This window comes from Esox lucius, chromosome 17 (genome assembly GCF_011004845.1).
Source record: "Esox lucius isolate fEsoLuc1 chromosome 17, fEsoLuc1.pri, whole genome shotgun sequence".
Lineage (NCBI taxonomy): Eukaryota > Metazoa > Chordata > Actinopteri > Esociformes > Esocidae > Esox > Esox lucius.
In genome coordinates this window covers 32,467,529-32,489,497 of record NC_047585.1, presented here as the reverse complement: position 1 = coordinate 32,489,497, position 21,969 = coordinate 32,467,529, and the positions used below count along the sequence as shown (strand labels likewise).

The 21,969-nt window shown below is 42.0% G+C and overlaps 1 protein-coding gene across 1 annotated transcript; it reads left to right on the top strand.

Moving 5' to 3' along the window:
- The first annotated feature begins 4,350 nt into the window (after positions 1-4,350).
- On the top strand, positions 4,351-21,115 carry si:dkey-81j8.6 (serine/threonine-protein kinase 10-A). The gene is made up of 17 exons (XM_029113853.2): positions 4,351-4,755; positions 8,325-8,489; positions 8,658-8,706; positions 8,817-8,966; positions 9,097-9,169; positions 9,306-9,500; positions 9,619-9,787; positions 11,115-13,628; positions 13,785-13,912; positions 15,141-15,264; positions 15,890-16,069; positions 16,529-16,658; positions 17,095-17,219; positions 17,346-17,531; positions 17,645-17,770; positions 17,926-18,039; positions 20,572-21,115. Exons 1-17 carry the CDS (start codon positions 4,606-4,608, stop codon positions 20,695-20,697), a joined length of 4,704 nt encoding a protein of 1,567 aa, XP_028969686.2. The 5' UTR covers positions 4,351-4,605; the 3' UTR covers positions 20,698-21,115.
- Positions 21,116-21,969: the final 854 nt, after the last annotated feature.

The window sequence follows — 21,969 nt, the reverse complement described above, 5'->3', positions numbered from 1 at the left end:
GAGTTCAATTCTTCAATGGTTCATCCTTACATAAAATACATGTTAAGTATTTTGAAAACCCTAAAAAGTTTTCCCCAGTACCTTCATTCTGAAGAGGGAGTTTGAAAAGCCAATATATACCATTAAAATACAATTTATTTGAAGTTTGTTATGTATTTTGTATTTACTTACAGTTTTTGGTAATATATTCTATTGTGCTTTTAATATGATTTCAATAAACTTGTTATAGATGATACATGCTTTAAACATTGTTATATTACTGATACTAACACAATATTTACACATTTCTAAAATAATGTCAAACTTTGGTATGAGTTATTTAATGCTTATTTGTCATTGTTACTGTAAACTGTACCAGAAAGGAATTTCTCTCAGTACTAAGTTCATAGAAGGGTATTTGATATCCAACATAATCACCAAAGTTTGCAGCACACAGTCCCAGATTTTTAATGGCATGCCTGACAGTTCTTTCTTGGCATTTTAAGCAGATTTATATTTTACCAACTGGACTAGTTTTTTAAAAACCTTCCCCAGATCTATGCCTCGACAAAACTCAGATCTCACCGGTCTGCAGAGTCCATTGGACGGGGGGGGGCCCATTTTTGCTCTGACATGCCCAGAAGTTTTGGACCTTTATACATTCATATCCAATCAAATACATTTACCACAGGTGGATCAATTAATCAAAGTTTTCTTGAATGTTTACAACACAAAATGTGAAGAAATGGGGTCTGAATACCTTCCAAAGACAGTTTTCATACAGTAGTACTACCTTGACATTACTATTAGTCATTTAGCAGACACTCCTGTCCAGAGTGACCTACAGTTAGCCCATTTATCTGTTAGCCAGGTGACACATCCATCGATAACTGTCATATCACTGTCCCAACAAAACCACAGATAATTAAAGCTGCAAGCAGCGTTTCAGGGGGCCAAGCGGGGCATAGGAAGCATCTGACTGCATGCTCTCACTAGAGAAATGTTTTGCAATGCCGCTAGTAGTCAGGATGTCCAATCGAAGGAGAGGAAATCAAAACAAAACAAAAAGATCTTGAAACCAGGAAAGGAACCAGGCAATCCTAGTTCAGGTGATTAGGAGGGATTAATATTTTTGTGGCTGGCAGGTTTAAATTCCTGGTTTTCTATGTGGCAGACTGTCTTTAATCATTACACTATTTAAACAGCAGAATGCAACTTTTACCACAGCCATTACATTTTTGTTGAAATAACGTGGACAAAATAACATTTATTAACGGAACTAAAGAATAGTCTTGCACAAAGACTATATAGCTAATAGCTATACATCCTACTTATAACGGAAACAGTGACTCCAATCACTTCATGGCTGATTTGTGTCTTTGGAAAACAATAACAGTATATAAGGGTCATGTAAAACAATTATTCTCCTAAAGATATGAGAATCATGGTATTACAGAGGGGATATATATTGTTGTGTGAAGGTTGAAAAGTACCAAGTGGATATACATATCTGAAATACAATATTTGGAACATTTCAGAGGGGAAGTGAACCAGGGTCAGAATATTGCAGAACAGGGATGTCCCCACTACACCACAGGGGCTGCAGGTTGTCTCTACAGCTCTCTATCCTCTCCAAATGTACATTTTACCCCAGCCCTTACAATTTTGCTGAGATAAAGTTGGCAACAAAACGTTTGTAACGGAACTAAAGCGTACTGTAGTACAAAGATTATTATAAATGGCTAGTTATACATCCTACTCATAACAAAATAATTGACTCCAATCACTCCATGGGTGGTTCCTTTCTTTGGAAAACAATAACAGCATAAAAGTGTCACGTAAGACAATTATTCTCACAAATAAATGAAAATCACGGTATTTCTGTTTGGGAGTTTTCCTGTCCATTCCTAGCAGACACATTTACGAGTATGATTCGTTTCATAGCTGTTTGATGTTCTATTTGGGTTTAATGGACATCTAAAGTCATAGACCCGCCCAGCTCAATTTCATTCTGATTTCGGCCATATTGTTTGAGATATCAACTTTCCTTATATAACATTTAAAGATAATGGTTCAAAGGTCCTTCACACCAAACGGCATGCAAATCCGTTCAGCTGTCTCGGAGGAGATGTTGTTAACGAGTTTTTCACAGAAGTCAAAATGGAGGCCATATTGTTTGAGATATCAACTTTTCTTATTTAACTTTTAAAGACAATGGTCCAGTGGTCCTTTATACCAATTGTCAACCAAATCTGTTCAGTGGTTTCGGAGGAGATGTCGTTTAAGTGTGTTTTTATTAACAGCAAAATCATGAGAAACATTGATGATGTTTATAGCGCCCCCAAGAGGTATTTCTGTATGATACTTTTTCTGTCCATTCTTGAGAGACACATGTACTAGTGTGTTTTGTTTCATAGCTGTTTGATATTCCATTTTAGACATCAACTTTCCTTATATAACTTTTTAAGATAATGGTTCAAATGTCCTTCACACCAAACGGCATGCAAATCCGTTCAGCGGTCTCGGAGGAGATGTCGTTAACGAGTTTTTCACCAAATTCAAAATGAAGGAAAATCCAAGGGGCGAATTTGAAAGACCCCAGAGACTTTTTTGGTCAGCATGAGAAGGGGTATATCTGGAATGTTGCATGTCTGTACGACATTCGGTTCATGAGATCTGAGCTTCACTTTTTCCATTTTTGACTGAGTGCTACAGCGCCTCCATGTGGAGTATGGGTACCATGATCTACAATCAGGCAAAGTTTGGAGTGTTTTGAGCCAGAGGGGACTGAGCTATGGACCTCTGAAAATGGCCCTGGAGAATAATAAAAATAATAAAAAATAATAAACAAACATAAAAGGCTTCCAGCTACTTAGTTGCTTGGCCCCCTAATTATGCAATAAAATGCACCACAAAATACACTTCAAATATTTATTTCTGTGTTTTTTTCATCCACTAGGCCTTCTCTTTTTAAGGTATTACATGCTGTTTCATTGTCTCTTTGAGATAACTGAGGTGGCAAACCGTTCCATATGGTCAGTGATCTATTTAATGAGATGTGTTTCTCAGCCTCTGAAACTTGAAACTCTGGTTGCATTCTTATGTTGTGGTGATGATTGGCTGAACTGTGTGAGCAGACCGTTTTATTCAATCAAAACCTCAAAAAAATTCTTGAAGTAAAGTTGTTTGGCCTGAGTGATGTTGAACTGGTTCCACAGGTGTTGGATTGTGTACAACTGACCCGGTTCTGCTGGTGTTGGATCGTGTACAGTTGACCCGGTTCTACAGGTGTTGGATTGTGTACAACTGACGCGGTTCTACAGGTGTTGGATTGTGTACAACTGACCTGGTTCTACAGGTGTTGGATTGTGTACAGCTGACCCGGTTCTACAGGTGTTGGATTGTGTACAGCTGACCTGGTTCTACAGGTGTTGGATTGTATACAGCTGACCCGGTTCTACAGGTGTTGGATTTTATACAACTGACCCGGTTCTACAGGTGTTGGATTGTGTACAGCTGACCCGGTTCTACAGGTGTTGGATTTTATACAACTGACCCGGTTCTACAGGTGTTGGATTGTGTACAGCTGACCCGATTCTACAGGTTTTGGATTGTGTACAGCTGACCCGGTTCTGCTGGTGTTGGATTGTATACAGCTGACCTGGTTCTAGTGGTGTTGGATTGTGTACAGCTGACCCGGTTCTATAGGTGTTGCATTGTGTACAGCAGACTCGGTTCTGCTGGTGTTGGATCATGAAAAGCTGAACCGGTTCTGCTGGTGTTGGATCGTGAAAAGCTGACCGGTTCTACAGGTGTTGGATCATGAAAAGCTGACCCGGTTCTGCTGGTGTTGGATAATGAAAAGCTGACCCGGTTTTACAGGTGTTGGATCATGAAAAGCTGACCCGGTTCTACAGGTGTTGGATCATGAAAAGCTGACCCGGTTCTACAGGTGTTGGATCATGAAAAGTTGACCCGGTTCTACAGGTGTTGGATCATGAAACGCTGACCCGGTTCTACAGATGTTGGATCTTATACAGCTGACCCGGTTCTACAGATGTTGGATCTTATACAGCTGACCCGGTGACACGGAAATCCTTGTGTATTTTTATGTGGTATAGAAACTTGTAGGATGTTAGCTCTATGGTGACCTTCTCAACCATCTCTACATAGCTATTGTCATTAAGTGTTAAAATACTGTATTTCCTAATCCATTAAGATGCTGGAGTTTACTGGCTTCTCCTTTTTCTGATACGTTAATGCAGAATCTAGATGTACCTAACTGGAAAAACATCTCTTTATGCTATATGCCATATACTCTATTTTACTGCATGCTTGCTTTTTTTCCTTTTTCTCAGTCTCGGTTGTGGTTAGCGCAGTCGTTTCCTGCGTCTCTTCTGAGGTGTCAGATACAGAGGTGTGCAGCGCAGTCAAAGATCTTTTGTATTGTTTCTCCACCCACAGTGGAACTTCATTATTGGTTCTGCCTGTCCTCACCGTGTGGATGTTGTCTATGAGAGACAGGCGGTATTGGTTTTGTTTCTTTGGGCCGCAGTCCACTACAGGGGTGTAAACTGAAGAGGTCCTTGTGGATTTAGAATAACTGGGCAAGGTGTGGTGGAGGACATGGCATCCCTCCTAATGCGTATCTTCCGTCTGGGGGCGGAGAAGAAGAGGGTGAAGCAGTACGAGAACCTCCGCCGAGACGTGGATCCACGGGAAACCTGGGAAACCCAGGGGGAGCTGGGAGATGGGGCCTTCGGGAAGGTCTACAAGGTACAGGCAGGCTAAACCAAACCAGATGGAGTCTATATAGTGACAGACATTTTTAATGAATTTGTGACCTGAATATTCCTTAAAGAAAATTCTACTGAATGAAATACGGCAATAATAGAGCGCGTAACTGTGTTACCTGACTTGGTAGTGTTTTTGAAACTATGTTGAGGACAGAACCCTAATTTTCTGATCGAGAGCATCTGCTAAATGACAAAACGGCATTGTAAAACATGCGTTTACAGGCCATACCGTGGTTTGCAGATTTCCTGTAAACCCTTAAAGGCTGAAATGTAACTTCCTGTCTTGACGTATAACCCACATGCATTTGCCTATTTGCAACAACAACTTCATTGTTGTTGCATAGAAACGACTATGTTGTAACATGACTGTTTCTGCGTGTAGACGTCTGAGTTCTGACTTGGTTTTTCTTTCTAATTAGACAGTAAGGAAAGCAAAATGCTGTGGTTTAGTACTAACTCATGACGGCAAATTAAGCCCAGTTGGACTAGATTGGTGTACTGTTTTTGTCATTCATTAGTATAACATAATTTAAGTTAATTCCCACCTGATGTTTTTAATTTTTATTCAATTTGGTATAATATTTGTGGGATTATGAATAGCCTGTACGTATTCAGACCCCTTCAATGTGAATAGATTTGCAAATATACCCCATAACGACTAATCAAAAACATTTTTTTTGAAGTATTTTGCTAAGATATAACCCACCCCACCCCTGAATTATCACATTTGCATATGTATTCAGACCCCAATTACAGTTTTGAGTATTCTAGGGTTTGATGATACAATCTTGGCACACCTGTATTTGGGGAGTTTCTCCCTTGCTTCTCTGCAGATCCTCTCATGTTCTGTCAGGTTGGATGGGGAACATTACTGCACAGCGATTTTCAGGTTGACTCCACAGTCCCAAAGCCACTCCTGCGGGGCACAGCAGCAATAAGAGTTAAGGGCCTTCTATAAGGGCACAAATACAGATTTTTCTTTCTGTCTGCTCATGGATTAGAAAAAGCAACAATTAGTTACTGGCTCAACACTGACAACTAGGCTATCTGCCATCCTTAATGTAAACATAATAATTATATCTTGTCCAGAAAAATTTATTTCTTGGCATGTCTCACCCTGTGTATTGTGAGGGGCTGAATCTGTGAACAGCAAAAGAGAAACACTCCCCAGTTACATGACACACACTGACCGCAAACAACAATGATCGACAAATGTGGGGAGCAGAGGGGAAACATTTAAACACATACTAACGAGATGATTGGGACCTGGTGTGAATAGCTGAAGACATGTGACACGAAGACAAGTCCGGGATGTGTTTGTGGAGTGATGGGAACTGGAGGTGTACGGGACGGTGGCACTGATCCTCACCGCACCGTGACAACAATAGAATATAGATAACATATCGAATGTTGAAAGTGAGACATTTTGTAATGTCATGCCAAATATTGGCTCATTTTGGCTTTCATGAGAACTACACATTCCAAAAAAGTTGGGACAGGTAGCAATAAGAGGCCGGAAAAGTTAAATGTTCAGATAAGGAACAGCTGGAGGACCAATTTGCAACTTATTATGTCAATTGGCAACCTGATTGGGGATAGAAAGAGCCTCTCAGAGTGGCAGTGTCTCTCAGAATTCAAGGTGGGCAGAGGATCACCAATTCCCCCAATGCTGCGGCGAAAAATAGTGGAGCAATATCAGAAAGGAGTTTCTCAGTGAAAAATTGCAAAGAGTTTGAAGTTATCATCATCCACAGAGCATAATATCATCCAAAGATTCAGAGAATCTGGAACAATCTCTGTGTGTAAGGGTCAAGGCCGGAAAACCATACTGGATGCCCGTGATCTTCGGGCCCTCAAACGGCACTGCATCACATACAGGAGTGATACTGTAATGGAAATCACAACATGGGCTCAGGAATACTTCCAGAAAACATTGTCAGTGAACACAATCCACCGTGCCATTCGCTGTTGCCGGCTAAAACTCTATAGGTCAAAAAAGAATCCATATCTAAACAGGATCCAGAAGTGCAGGCGTTTTCTCTGGGCCAAGGATCATTTAAAATGGACTGCGGCAAAGTGTTCTGTGGTCAGACTAATCAGAATTTGAAGTTCATTTTGGAAAACTGGGACGCCATGTCATCCGGACTAAAGAGGACAAGGACAACCAAAGTTGTTATCAGTGCTCAGTTCAGAAGCCTACATCTCTGATGGTATGGGGTTGCATGAGTGCATGTGGCATGGGCAGCCTACACATCTGGAAAGGCACCATCAATGCTGACAGTTATATCCAAGTTCTAGAACAACATATGCTCCCATCCAGACGTCGTCTCTTTCAGGGAAGACCTTGCATTTTCCAACATGACAATGCCAGACCACATACTGCATCAATTACAATGTCATGGCTGCATAGAAGAAGGATCCGGGTACTGAAATGGCCAGCCTGCAGTCCAGATCTTTCACCCATAAAAAACATTTGGCGCATCATAAAGAGGAAGGTGCGACAAAGAAGAACTAAGAAGCCTGTATTAGACAAGAATGGTACAACATTCCTATTCATAAACTTGAGCAACTTGTCTCCTCAGTCCCCAGACGTTTGCAGTCTGTTATAAAAAGAAGAGGGGATGGCCTTGTCCCAACTTTTTTGAGATGTGTTGATGCCATGAAATTTAAAATAAACATATTTTTCCCTTAAAGTGATACATTTTCTCAGTTTAAACATGTGATATGTCATCTATGTTGTATTCTGAATAAAATATTGAAATTTGAAACTTCCACATCATTGCATTCTGTTTTTATTCACAATTGTACAGTGTCCCAACTTTCTGGGAATCAGGTTTGTAGATAATGTATCAATGTCATTCACAAATGGCTAATTAGCTGTTAAAACAGCCAGTGGCAAAAGAGGATTTGCTCAGGATAGACAAAAACTTTGCTGGATACATCCTTCAGTAGCTATGTTATGGGAAGCCTAAAATAAAACGGTTTACTCTTATATTGCGACTATTTCTGGTGGATTTTCAAATTATGTCTTAGGATTTCTTCAGGATAGACAAACACTTTGCTGGCTACACGATTCTGTCGTCTTTTCACTTTACGAAAAAGTCTTATTGTCACCTACATTGATACAGTAGTTATTGTATCAATGTCATTCATAAATGGCTAATAAGCTGTTAAAACGGCCAGTGGCAAAAGCCATACAGTTCCAAGATGCTATTTGTGGTGGAGGTAAACTTAATAAGAACTGCTACTTAGTTTAACACGATGGTTAAGGGTGTCTAACCAAATATTCAAAATTGGCATGATGTTAATGCAAGACTAAATTATATAATGTCAAGAGGCTATGCTGAGGCTTAGTGAATATTGAAACAGCCTTTCACATGGTCAACCCAGGTTCGAATCTTGAAAGGGCAGGCACGATCAACACATTTTCTTTTGTGGGATGGCTGAACTAGGCAAGCTGGTTTACCATATCTTATATGCATGGTTTAACATATCTTATATGCGGTTTATGACTTTAGAACTATACAAAATGCATTTTATACTTTTCAGGCCCAGAACCAGACCACTGGGGCACTGGCTGCTGCTAAAGTTATGGAAGTGCGCACAGAGGAACAGCTGGAGGACTACATAACTGAAATTGATATCCTGTCAGCCTGTAGGCATAGCAACATCCTTGCCTTGTTGGATGCTACCTTCTTTGAGGGTTGGTTATGGGTGAGCCCTGTTTCAACTGAATCAATTTCCAGGTGTCGATATCAGTGTACTGAGTCTTGAGTTTTTTGGTGGTGGTGGTGGGGGGGTGTTCAGTGAAATATTCAGTACAATTCCCATCATTATACAGACTTTAACTGACTGATTATTAAATCCCTTTCTGTTTCATAGATCCTGGTTGAGTTCTGCCCCGGGGGGGCATTGGATGACATCATGTTAGGTGGGAGACGAGAGCATCATGCATCCCTTAACTTCCACTCCTTTCTATTTCCATCCTCAGTGTGGCCACTGTTGTGTGTACTACCTCATTGTTGTGTGTGTATCCCACAGAGTTGGAGCGAGGGCTGTCCGAGCAGCAGATCAGTGAGGTGTGCTGTCAGACTCTGCAGGCTCTGTCCTACCTGCACCAGCACCACATCATCCACAGAGACCTGAAGGCAGGCAACATCCTCCTTACCATGGAGGGGCAAGTCAAACTAGGTACAACACAGCTCACACTGTCTGCAGCTACTGGTCTCTCTCTTTCACCCCTTCTGGTGTCTCGATTCGTCCATCTGTTCTCTGTATCTTTCTCTACGAGTCCCACTCTAAGCGCTCTGTCCTTCCCCAGCCGATTTTGGAGTGTCTGCCAAAAACACAAACACCCTTCAGAAAAGAGCCACCTTCATCGGAACACCTTACTGGTTTGTCTTATTCTGATAATTTTTTTTGTTTTTGTGTAAAACGTTGATACACGCAGCCACGTTCTTACCCACATTCATTTCCCGACAACCATGATGTCTACGTTCGTCTGTCCGCCCACCCGCCTGTCTTTCCTAGGATGGCTCCAGAAGTCATCCAGTGCGAGACCTCCAAGGAAAACCCATACGGCCCCAAGGCAGACATCTGGTCTCTGGGTGTGACGCTGATCGAGGCTGCAGAGACGGAGCCCCCTCACCACTCATTAAACCCCATGAGGGTCCTGCTCAAAATCACCAAGTCACCCCCACCGACCCTCAGCAACCCCCGCCTATGGTGAGTCAGGGTGGCCTCATAGTTACGGCTGGATTGGATGTACTGGCATTTAACGAATATCTCACACACACACACGCACCTCGGTGCTTGTGGCCGTGGCCTGGTTTTCTGCTTCCAGGTCTTCCCATTTCCAGGATTTCCTGCGGAGGGTGCTGCAGAAGAACCCAGAGGCTCGGTGGGGAGCCCAGCAGCTCCTAGCTCACCCTTTCCCCTGCGCTGGACGGAACGGTCGGGCCCTGAAGGAACTCATTGCCGAGGCCAAGGCTGAGGTGATGGTGGAGACAGCGGTAAGAGATGGGGGGGATGCATCCGACGTCCAAGCAGAAATGTCTGTCAGGCATGATGTGGGTTGCCACCTGGGTGTCAGAATGGCTGCCAGAGGTTCATTTGTATAACAGTGATAGGAGAGAGCATGGGAGGATATAATTGAACCAATTGGTGTAAAGAGAAAAGAGGAGCAGGCCTAGAACCAAGCCCTGATGGACACCAGTAGTAAAAGCCTGCGGAACTGGCACCTGGTTGGAGCAGGTATAATTCAGACAATGTGTAGACATCTGTGACATAGAGGAAAGCAGATTCGGTTTGGTGACCTCTCTTGAAACCAGACTGGTAAAGGTTGAGGAGACTGCCCTAAAAAATATATAAAAGAGAACTGGAAAGTTGCTCAGAGCACAGCAACAGCTAAGGTATTTTGGAAAAGAAAGACAGAAGGGCTGCCAACATGTAGCTTTTCAAATCTGACAAGTTCTCTGTGTGATGAACAGTGGATTCAATAAGTTGGGTGACTGAACTGTGGACATCATCAACCTTCCTTTAAAGAGCTTGACAAAATAATTTGGTTAGAGAAAAGGCTTGAAATGTATGTCTTACAAAGTAACTTCAGCAACAGATGAAGTGGAAGAGCATGTATCGAGAAGGCTGTCAAATGATGATGGGTCACCCAAAGGTTTTGTTTTCCTACATTCATCCTCAGATGAATGCCCTCAGCCCCATTATGTAAGCTAGCAGCGAGTCATTTGGCCACAGAGCAAGAGGAGAGTAGGATCTAAGAGGCAGAATCTGGGAACAATAGGGAGATGGATTTGGCAGATTTTAGAAAATTACCTAGAGAGAGTATTAGTCCAAAAATAACAAAGACTGGGATGCCCAGTGAGCAAGTTATGGGACTGTGACAGAGTTAGGTCAAAGGACCGTAAAGAAAGACAAAATAAATGAAGCCCAACCCAGATGTCAAGTGGCGAGCCATTGTCAACAAACTGTTTTATCAAGGTGTCAAGCTTATTGAGGAAGTCGCCAAAAGGCCACTGATGGGGGAAAGGACTACAATAAGTGGAAGTGGAACTGGACAAGTGACACTGACAGCATGGTATTAATGAGAGGACATAGAGTGGGAAGAGAAAAAATATCCACTCCTAAAGGAAAAAAGCAGATTTAAATGAACTCGGCCATGCTGCTTCCATCTAAAATGTGTTGTAAAAGTTAAATTATTTCTGCCTTGATACAGTATTACATAGGTAGAGGTTCTTGCATCAAATTTTAAAAGTGGATAGGACAGAACATGTCACAAATAAACTACAACATTCACATAACCTAGAGTATTTGTTTCTCTGCCAGTCCCTGATAGACCACAGTGACTCCTTGGACGAGGGCACGGTCATGGTGCTGGATGGAAAGACAGAACAGTCTGATCAGCAGAATGAGGAGACACCGCAGGTAGCAGAACAGCCTCAGGAGGCCCCACCTGTCATAGAGACTGGTATGACTCCACCTCCACCCAAACCCCATCCAGCCACTTCTTCTGCCCCAGTGAATGATGCTGGTAGGGGTGGGGAGACTGCCAACAAAGACAAGGTCAAAAAGAGGGCCAGACGTCTGTCGGTTTGGGAGCCAGGGACCTTCCGTTCCTTTCTGGCGGCTGGTTCTCGTCGATGCAGGTCCGGCTTCTGGGGAGACACTCCATCGATTCCAGACAATAAGCAAAACAAGGTGGTCAGTCCCACTGGCCAATCAGAAGAGCAGGAAGTGTCAAGTCCAGCAGAAGAAAGGGATGCGGGAAATGCAGAGAAGGATCTGAGTGAGAACACTGGGAGGGACAGCGTAGATGGAGGGATCGCTCACACTCTTCCAGAAACAAATGACACTTTAGATGATGCAGGAAAGGAAACAAAACAGGACGGCCTGATAAAAGATTTGTTAATCCAAATGCACAGTCAACTGGTTATTGCCCTGTGTTTAGAAAAGTCCCATCCAACCATAAAGAACAAAGGAGAAAAACAGCGTTCAGTGCTCGACTTCCTGGATCTGTCCACTTATAACCACTTCAAGGTGGACAACAGAGGGAATATAAATGAAGAGACAAAAGAGAGTAACAAAGACAAAAATACTGAAGGGACCAAGAAGGATACACAAGAGCAGAAAGAAGAAGACCACAAGGCGGCCATTTTGGAAGAGAAAGAACTACCTGCTAGAAGAGATAATGAAGGAAAGCTTGAGGACAGAAGTACTGAAGAAAGGGATGAGATGCAAATAAATGAAGAAGGAACACAAGACAGGACATATCGGGGATCGAAACAGGAGGACAATGTGGAGTTAAAGACACACGAGGAAGAGACAAGCAACTGTCCAGACATTAAGGGAACTCCAGACAATGGAATTGATTTAGAAGAACATCAGGAAAGTCATGAAATGGAAGACCGAGATAAGAGCTCAATTGAAGACAATGAAACATCAGAACAAACAAAAGCAATGCAGACTCAAACAGGACAGAAAAAAGTAGAGGACAGAGTAGAGGACAGAGTAGTGAACAGAGTAGAGGACAGAGTAGAGGACAGAGTAGTGGACAGAGTAGAGGACAGAGTAGAGGACAGAGTAGTGAACAGAGTAGAGGACAGAGTAGAGGACAGAGTAGTGAACAGAGTAGAGGACAGAGTAGAGGACAGAGTAGTGAACAGAGTGGATGAAAAAAATAAACAGACAAACAAGGAGCTTAGATTAAACAGTGATGACACAGTGATAATTCAAACACAAGAAATTGATTTGACAGTAAAGCAGGAAACTCAAAGAGATAGAGACCAAGAAGAAAAGATGACAGACAAACCTGAAACAACTTTTGAAGTGGAGACCATTGAAAATGAGACCGGTATGAAAACAGTGACAGAAGATGAAATTGCTGATTTTGAAGAGACAGGGTGTCAAAATGTAGACAGAGCAGAAGTCAGAGTTGCGAACAGAGTGGAGGATGGAGTAGAGGACAGATTAGTGGATGAAGCAGAGAACAGGATAGGGGAAGGAGTAGAGAACAGAGTGGAGGACAGAGTAGTGGACAGAGTAGGGGGTGGAGTAGAGAACAGAGTACATGATGGAGTAGAGAACAGAGTAGGGGATGGAGTAGAGAACAGAGTAGATGATGGAGTAGAGAACAGAGTATATGATGGAGTAAAGAACAAAACGGATGGAGTAGAGGACAGAGTAGGGGATGGAGTAGAGAACAGAGTAGGGGATGGAGTAAAGAACAGAGTAGGGGATGGAGTAGAGGACAGAGTAAGGGGTGGAGTAGAGGACAAAGAGGAAGACAGAGTAGAGGACAGAGCGGGGGACACACTTGAGGATGGAGTAGAGAATGGAGTAGAGGACAGAGTCGAGGACAGAGTTGAAGACCGAGTAAAGCACAGAGTGGAGGAAAAAGATAAACAGACAAACGAGGAGCTTCGATTAAAAAGTGATAACATAGAGATAATCCAAACACGAGAAATGTCCGTAAAGCAGGAAACCCAAGAAGAGAAAGACAAAGAAGAAAAGATGACAGACCTCCCAACTGGGGAACCTATGATTAGGGTGAACTTGACCATGAAATCGGAGAGTGTGAGGGACGAAGAAAAGAAGGAAAATGGCAAGGAGCTTAAGGAAGGAGGTCAGAAGGAGGCTAGTCAGACCCAGTTAAACATAATTATTGAACCAAGCTCAATCAGGTCTCAGGGACCAACTACGAACACAGAACACCTGAAATCAGCATCTAATGGAAACTTGCACCAAGACATAGAAAATCAACCCAAGATGGCTGCCACTGCAGACCAGGCCGGCACAACACCGAAAGAACATTCAGTCTCAACAATAACCATACCTGTTAAGGTGAGTGTCAGTGATGAACTTTGAATTCATTGCAACAACACACTGAACAGCTATCACAAAAGTACAATGCATTAAGGTTGGAGAATAAATACTTCCCAAATATAATATATCAACTAAAATGAGACACTTTGTGACTCTTTCTTGATTGTTTTCCAGGAGTTCCCTAACAGGAAGACGGTCAAAAAAACCCGCAAGTTCATGGTGGACGGTCGAGAGGTCTGTGTCACCACATCAAAGGTCCTGAAGGAGACTGACGTTAAGGAGAAGCACATGCAGTCCGCAAGGTTTACCTTCCCCTAAGCAAAAAAGCTTGGATTTACATAGTCTTTGTATTGGAATAGTGATACATTTGTTCTTCTTTCGGCTGCCTCTCGGCTTGTGATGTTTGTCACATCATTTGTCCATGAGAGATGTCAATGATTTTAGGCATTTTGTTCGCCTATGGACTCTGGTATTGATGTTTAGGCTTGGGCATATACAGCTCCGGAAAAAATGTATAGACCACTGAACCTTTTTCTTTTCTTCACAAAAAAGTCAAAAAGGAACATTTTGAGTGAGGAACAGAAGCATTTAATTTGCAGTGGTCTCTTAATTTTAACCCTTCTGTTCCTCACTCAAACCCTTCATTTTGAACTTTTTTGTAAAGGAAAGAAAAAGGTTCAGTGGTCTCTTAATATTTTTCGGAGCTGTATGTCTGCCCAGAGGCGTTGCTAGGATCACAATACATTCGGGGCTTAGCCCCCCACACCCCCGTGACAGAAAGTACAGGGTTTTGAATGTACTTGAGGAATGTATATGTATATGCTAGTGGCCTACATTGTCATCATGCGCGATCAAAAGTATAGATGAATAGATCTAATTTTTTTTTTAACTTTTTTTTTTTATCTGGGGCTATTCATAAAAGATCCGGGCGCCACTGTGTCTGCCAGTGGAGCTTCCTCACTTGTCTTCACTGATGATGTAACTGCTGATAACAGCTGCAAAATATAGTCTGAAGTGTATAAAAAAAACTCTACCAAAGTTCAAGCCTCCAAGCTCATTAGACAAAGCTTTATCATCCAGCAAGACAATGACTGCAAACATACTGCCACAGTAAATCAGGGCTTTTCAGGGTCAAAAAGTGAAACGTTATTGACTGGCCAAGTTGATCTTGGGATCTAAATCCAATTGAACATAATTTTCATTTGTTGAGGATAAGATTTAATGCAAAAAAAAAAATCTGCAGAGAAGATGCACAGCATCTGGTGGGGTCAATCGATCAAAGAATATGTAACAAAATATTAAGCAAAAGTGCTTAGTGTGGATATCATATTAATGTCCTAATACTTCATTTCTTAATTGTGATACCAAAACCATGTACCCGAATACCTTCTAATTAATTAACCTCATACTCATTGTTTCAAACTTTTTGGAGTATGCAAAACAAATATTCACTGTCCCATTAACAATGCAGGACTCTGAGGCGAAGGCGATGTATTTGCGTCGCTTACGTTTGTGTATCTGCCTGTGTAGGCGCCAGGAGCTGCAGGCTCTAAAGCTACTTCAGCGGGAGGAGCAGAGAGAGTACGCCCAGATGGAGCAGCGACTGCAGCAGCAGAGAGAGATTATGTTCCGTCAGATCGCCCAGGAGATGACCGTGAGTAGTGGGGCCCTATTAAAACACAGCTCCCCTGATACACTTGGATCCTGTATTCTCTCTGCCCGAAAGTTGAAAACAACTGTCATTCCTCGCTTTATCTGGCGAGAACAGAAAACTCCAACATAAACATATATGTTTCCATGGTTTACTTACCTGAGCCTCCTTAAGCCCTCAGTCTGAAATGCTCAGTCTTTTCGTGTGGACATTAGCATAGCCGTGGGAGTCTCAACAGTGCACCTGTTCTGGTAGCAGGACTCATAAAGTAAGTCTGAAGAGCAGACAATACAAAGCTATAAGTGACTTTCTGAATCTCGTCAGGAGGTGCTGAGGCTTTCTTCACCTGTCTGGGTGTGTGTGGACCATTTTAGTTCATTGGTGATGAGGACACCAAGGACATAATTTCCTGTAGTCCTCAATGAGCTGCTTCATCCGGCTGATGTTTATACACAGCGTTGATTGGCTCATCTTCACCTGTCTGGATGTTCTATAGTCCAACCCCTTACCTACATTCTATTTGATGGAATAATATGGAAACACATTTTGTGTTGAGTGAGAGCATGAGAAACCATTCACCTGTGTTTTAAATTCAAGCAAATGTGGCGTTTTGTGTATTTTTACGCAGAGCAAAAAGCAGTACTATGACACTGAGCTGGAACGGGTGGAGAAACAGTACGTGCAGCAGAGCAGCCGCATGGAGGCGGAGCACACAGCCAAGCTTAGAGAGGACGCCCGCAGAATCAAAAGCCAGCAGGAGAGAGAGCTGAACCGCAAGGCTGTCCTACTGAAGGCTCAACCCAGTGAGGTGCGCACACACACGAACACGTGCAGGCACACACATTTTAGGAACCTCCATCCTCATGGGGAATCATAAAATATGTCCCGTAAAAATCCTGTTTGTGCTACCTGTCATCTGAGGAAACTAACCCTTGGCAGAAGATATGTTTTCCATTTGGGGGACAGCCTTATAATCTTTCTTGGGATTTTCTTCCTTAGCAGGACAGTAAATCAGGCCCACACCCTAAACATTCCCACTGAAAATCCTATTTTCCCTAACCTTAACCCTGATCCTATAACCAGCACATAATTCCTAGCCCTAAACCCAACCGGAATATTCACCATAAGTGTAATCCTTATTCCAAAAAATGCCTTTTTCTTTATGGGGACCTTTTGGTTTTAATATGTGGCACAAGCTTTTAAAAGTATAATACGACAAGGACACACAAACATCGCTTGGTATTCTGTCCTCTTCTGTCCATCCCAGGAACAGCGTTTTCTGCAGAAGCAGCAGCAGGAACTAAACGAGACGCTCCAGAAAGGAGTTCAGGAACACAAAAGGAAGGTAGCATCTATGGAGTGGGACATCACAGTGAAGACGCAGCAGCTTAAGAGAGGTACAAACACACAGCACACACACACACACTCACTCATGCGCACATCCTGTACGTATGGACACACACACTGGTTCCAATATCCATGAAAGTCATCAGGATACTTATAGGCAAACGTTGGCTTCAAATCTGCATTGTTAAATACATTTAAAAGTGATCATCTTACAATGTATAGTTTCCATGTGCATTTACTGACCATATGCCAATTTTCAACCGATACAAATATGTAGATATGCTTATATACATTAAAATACCATGTTGTCATGAGTTTTAAGAAGATCATGAATCTCGGAACATGACATATAGACTTTCACTGGTACTGCTTTATGTAAAATCCCATACCAACAGGAAATCAGACATCGACCAAAATGCTATTATTGATTTTGTCTGAGCCTATATAATTAAATTCAATCGGTTCACATGTGATTGTTGCCTGCAGCCCGGGAATCAGTCATATGGGAGATGGAGCAGCGTCATCTGCAAGAGAAGTACCACCTTTTTAAGCAGCAGGTGAAGGAGCAGTATTCACTGCAGAGACAACAGCTTACCAAGAGGCACAGCAAAGTGAGTGGCAATGCTCCTACTATGACCACTCAGACACAGCCACAGAGACAGGCACAGTCAGGAATACACGCACACACGTCATGACTCGTCTTGACACGACGTGCCTTCTACCTCCTCCTATCCAAGGACACGGACAGGGCGCTGCAGTTCCACCGCACGTTAATGGATGAGCAGAAGGCCCAGCAGGCCCAGGAGAGGAACCAGCTCCAACGAGCCCAGCGCACCGAGGCCAAGGCCAGGCTGTCTCACTTCAAGGCGGAGCTAAAGAAACTAGGCCTGAGTGGACAAGAGCAAAGGCAGCGGGTCACAGCGGTCAGTACGGGCACTGGCGTAGCTTCAGAAGTCCCAAAGAGTTGACCACATTTATATCCAGCTGTCACTCTGCCCAAATCATCCGTCTCTCACTCTTTCTGTCCGTCTGTCAGTTTGTGTCGGAAGATGAGGCCAGGCAGCGGGAGGAGAGGCAATGTTTGCAGCAGGTGCAGGAGGTCCAGCTGGCGGAGGTGCAGGAGCAGTGTGACAGCAATATGGCCGAACTCCAGGATCTACAGGTAAACTACACTACACTCCGTAAAGTGTTAGTGTGGGTGCGATGTGTTGGTTGTACATATGCATGTTATAGTATGTTTTCAGGTAATTAAATAAGGCTAATTATATGTATTTATCTAGTTGTATGTGTGGGTTTTTCCTTTTGTGTGTGTTTCAGAATGAGAAATTGCAGCTGTTAGTTGATATGGAGAAGAAGAAGATTCGGAGACTAGAGGATGAACACGCACTGGAACTGAACGAGTGGAAAGACAAGTTGGCCAGCAGAAAAGAGGTATTGTGAACTGAGCAAATACCAGAAGGGAGGATGCAACTGGAATAATGTGTTGAATGGAAAAGCTTGTAGGCGTAAAGGAGACAGTCAGTGGATACTGTTCAATGGTCAATGGCCACATCCATCTCACCATAGTAACTCAGATTAATGATGGGAGGCAACAGAGAAAACTCTCCCACTGTACGTATTGACCTAGAATGTGTGAAAATATATAATAAGGTCAGGTATGAACCCAGGGACACTTCATTGTTCAGTTGTCAAATCCAATACACATGCATTCAACTTGCTACTGAAGGAACATTAGGGTGACACTTTGAATCAATTTACTAGTTAATTTGCATTTCCTGACTTCACCTGAAAGGTACAACATGGGTGGTCAGTATATCAGTCCATCGGTCTGCCTGAAATGTTTCCTGCTTATGTATGCACTCTGCAAGCATAGTCCATTTCTTCCCAGCACATATCCTGTCTGTGGATCTCTTTCTCTATCTGAGTTTTTCAAGCTTCAAGGGTCATACGATAAACAAGGTAAACTACACAACAAACATCCTACTTGAAAATGTTAGAGAAATAATAAATGAAGTAGAAATAGAGATAAAAAGTACTCAATAACAACTAATAATAATAATGATAGCAGTAGGAAACAGTATGGCTTAGACCAGTTCAGAGTTATTGTAGGTGGTCAGACAGGTCATCTACTTGTGTGATTGTTTGTGTGTCCATCCACTCATCCATCTGAATTTGTTTCTGTTTCTGTGTGTCCATCCACTCATCCATCTGAATTTGTTTGTGTTTGTGTGTCCATCCACTCATCCATCTGAATTTGTTTTTGTTTGTGTGTCCATCCACTCATCCATCTGAATTAGTTTTTGTTTCTGTGTATCCATCCACTTGTCTCTCTGAATGTATTTCTGTTTCTGTGTGTCCATGCACTCGTCTCTCTGAATGTACAGTGGATATAAAAAGTCTACACACCCCTGTTAAAATGCCAGGTTTTTGTGATGTAAAAGAATGAGACAAAGATAAATCCTGTGACCTCTAATGTGAACAATTCAATTGAAAAACAAACTGAAATCTTTGAGCTGGAAAAATGAAAAATAAAAACCTTACAATAACCTGGTTGCATAAGTGTGCACACCCTCTTATAACTGGGGATGTGGCTGTGTTCAGAATTAACCAATCACATTCAAACACATGTTAAATAGAAGTAATTACACAACTGCCATCAAAGTGACTCTGTTAAATAATAAAGTTCAGCAGTTCTAGTAGGATTTTCCTGACATTTTCTTAGTTGCATCTCAGAGCAAAAGCCATGGTCCGCAGAGAGCATCCAAAGCATCAGAGGGATCTCATTGTGGAAAGAAATCATTCAGGAGAAGGGTACAAAAGAATTTCCAAAGCATTAGATATAGCATGGAACACAGTGAAGACAGTCATCATCAAGTGGAAAAAACAGAGACATTACCAAGAACTGGACATCCCTCCAAAATTGCTGAAAAGACAAAAAGAAAACTGGTCAGGGAGGCTTCCAAGAGGCCCACAGCAACATCAAGGGAACTGCAAGAATTTCTGGCAAGGACTGGCTGTGTGCTACATGTGACAACAATCTCCCGTATTCTTCATATGAATGGGCTATGGGGTAGGGTGGCAAGACGGAAGCCTTTTCTTACAAAGAAAAACATCCAAGCCCGGCAGAAGTTTGCAAAAACAAACAGTCCCCCAAAAGCACGTGAGAAAATGTGTTATGGTCTGATGAAACCAAGGTTGAACTTTTTGGTTCAAAAACACTGTGTATCTGGCATGTTTGGGACAAAAACAACACTGAACATCACCCAAAGGACACAATACCCACAGTGAAGCATGGTGGTGGCAGCATCATGCTTTGGGGCTGTTTTTCTTCAGCTGGAACCGGGGCCTTAGTCAGGGTGGAGGGAATTATGAACAGTTCCAAATACTAGGATATTTTGGCACAAAACCTTCAGGCGTCCGTTAGAAATCTAAAGATGAAGTTCACCTTTCGGCATGACAACGACCCAAAGCACACATCCAAATCCACAAAAGCATGGCTTCACCAGAAGAAGATTATTGTTTTGGAATGGCCCAGCCAGAGCCCAGACCTGAATGCAATTGAACATCTGTGGGGTGATCTGAAGAGGGCTGTGCACATGTCTTTGCAATCTGACAGATTTTTTGTGCTTTTGCAAAGAAGAGTGGGCAAATATTGCCACCTCAAGATGTGCCATGCTAATAGACTCCTACCCAAAAAGACTGAGTGCTGTAATAAAATCAAAAGGTGCTTCAACAAAGTATTAATTTAAAGGTGTGCACACTTATGCAACCAGGTTATTGTGAGTTTTGTTCACATTATAGGTCAAATTAAAGGTGGAAAAAGTTTTTGACATGATTAATCATTTCTGTTTCTGTATGTCCATCCACTTGTTTCTCTGAATTTCAATTTCTGTGTGTGTGTGTCCGTGTCCATCCTTTTGTCAAACTGTCAGTGTTTGAATGTGTTTCTGTTTGTGTGCGCAGGTGTTAGAGGAGGACCTGGCTCGGCGGAGGAGGGAAAAAGAGGGAGCAAAGAGACGGGGAAGTGAGCCGGAGGCCAGGTTTGCAGCTCGCCGCTCACGTTTCTTCCCAAGTCTCAGCTTTTCTTAACAGACCAGGACCTAACGATAAAACAATGTGGACAAATCAAACTACTTTTATACCAGACACACTCTCACATGGATTCATATACGTGTATCACAGGCTAATGTGAGGACAATGGCTCATAATAATGGCTGGAATTAAGTGAATAGAATAGTATGACACATATGAAAACCATATGTGTGATGTGTGTTATTCATTCTATTCAAGACATTACTATTACTTGTGATTTGTACAGTGTATTAAAAGGAATTTAAAAAACAATATTAATTATTTTTATACTTTAGCCTGATTTAGGGGTGGACTGATGGATGTGTTGTAGGCTACTACTGTTCTTCCTAATGCAGTTTTCTGTCCTTTTTTTCAATTTAACCTAATTTGTAATTAAAATCCATTTCAAATATTTGCCATGAATTATCTATATTGTTGGGTATATCGTTATTGTTTAAAAACGTAAATGTAATGAATACATTTGTTTGAACATACGTTTTGAAATCAATGTTGTATTTGCATTTTGTTTCAGGATGTTTTATTTGGCTGTGATTGAGTCATAGAAATAGAAAGAGGTCTTTAAAAAAAGGGTACATATTATAGTAAAATAGTACAAATGTTGCAACAGCAAATAGTTCATAAAGAAAAAGGTATCATTATATTTACATCAAAGTTTTTTATGTATCCATAGCAACTTACAGTAGTGACTGCATGCTTTTCACGCTAGTGAAATCATACCCAAACTTGTTTATACAGTCTATGTACCCAAAGCGCAAGCACAATTCTCTTTCAGATGATATGGGACGATAGAAACGAAAGCTTGGATGCGAATGCAATTGATTAGAATGCACTTATTACTGAGTCGTTTTCTTTTTCCATCTAGCATTTTAAAACTAACTGTTCTCTGGATTAGAGCATTTTAATGACTGAAATGTAAATGATCCACCTTTCAGTTTGCATAGCACTACTGACGCAACACAGATTGCATCAAGGCTAGTTTCAAAGTAATAGCCTACCCTGTGACTGACATTTTTCAAAGAATTGTTTTTTTCAAACCGTGTTGTAAAATACAGACAGAAATGACCACCGTTCTATCTTCGACGCCAAGTTCTTTTCAGATGGCAGCATCTAGTGTAAACCTTATTCACCAATTCAGGTACAATATATTTCAGGATTTACTACTTCGGCGGTGGAAGTCCTGCCTATACGAGATCGAATCCTGCATATTGTCAACACATCGATGGCGATTACAAAGTTGACGGAATTGTATTTGCCGTTTTTTGCCAACAA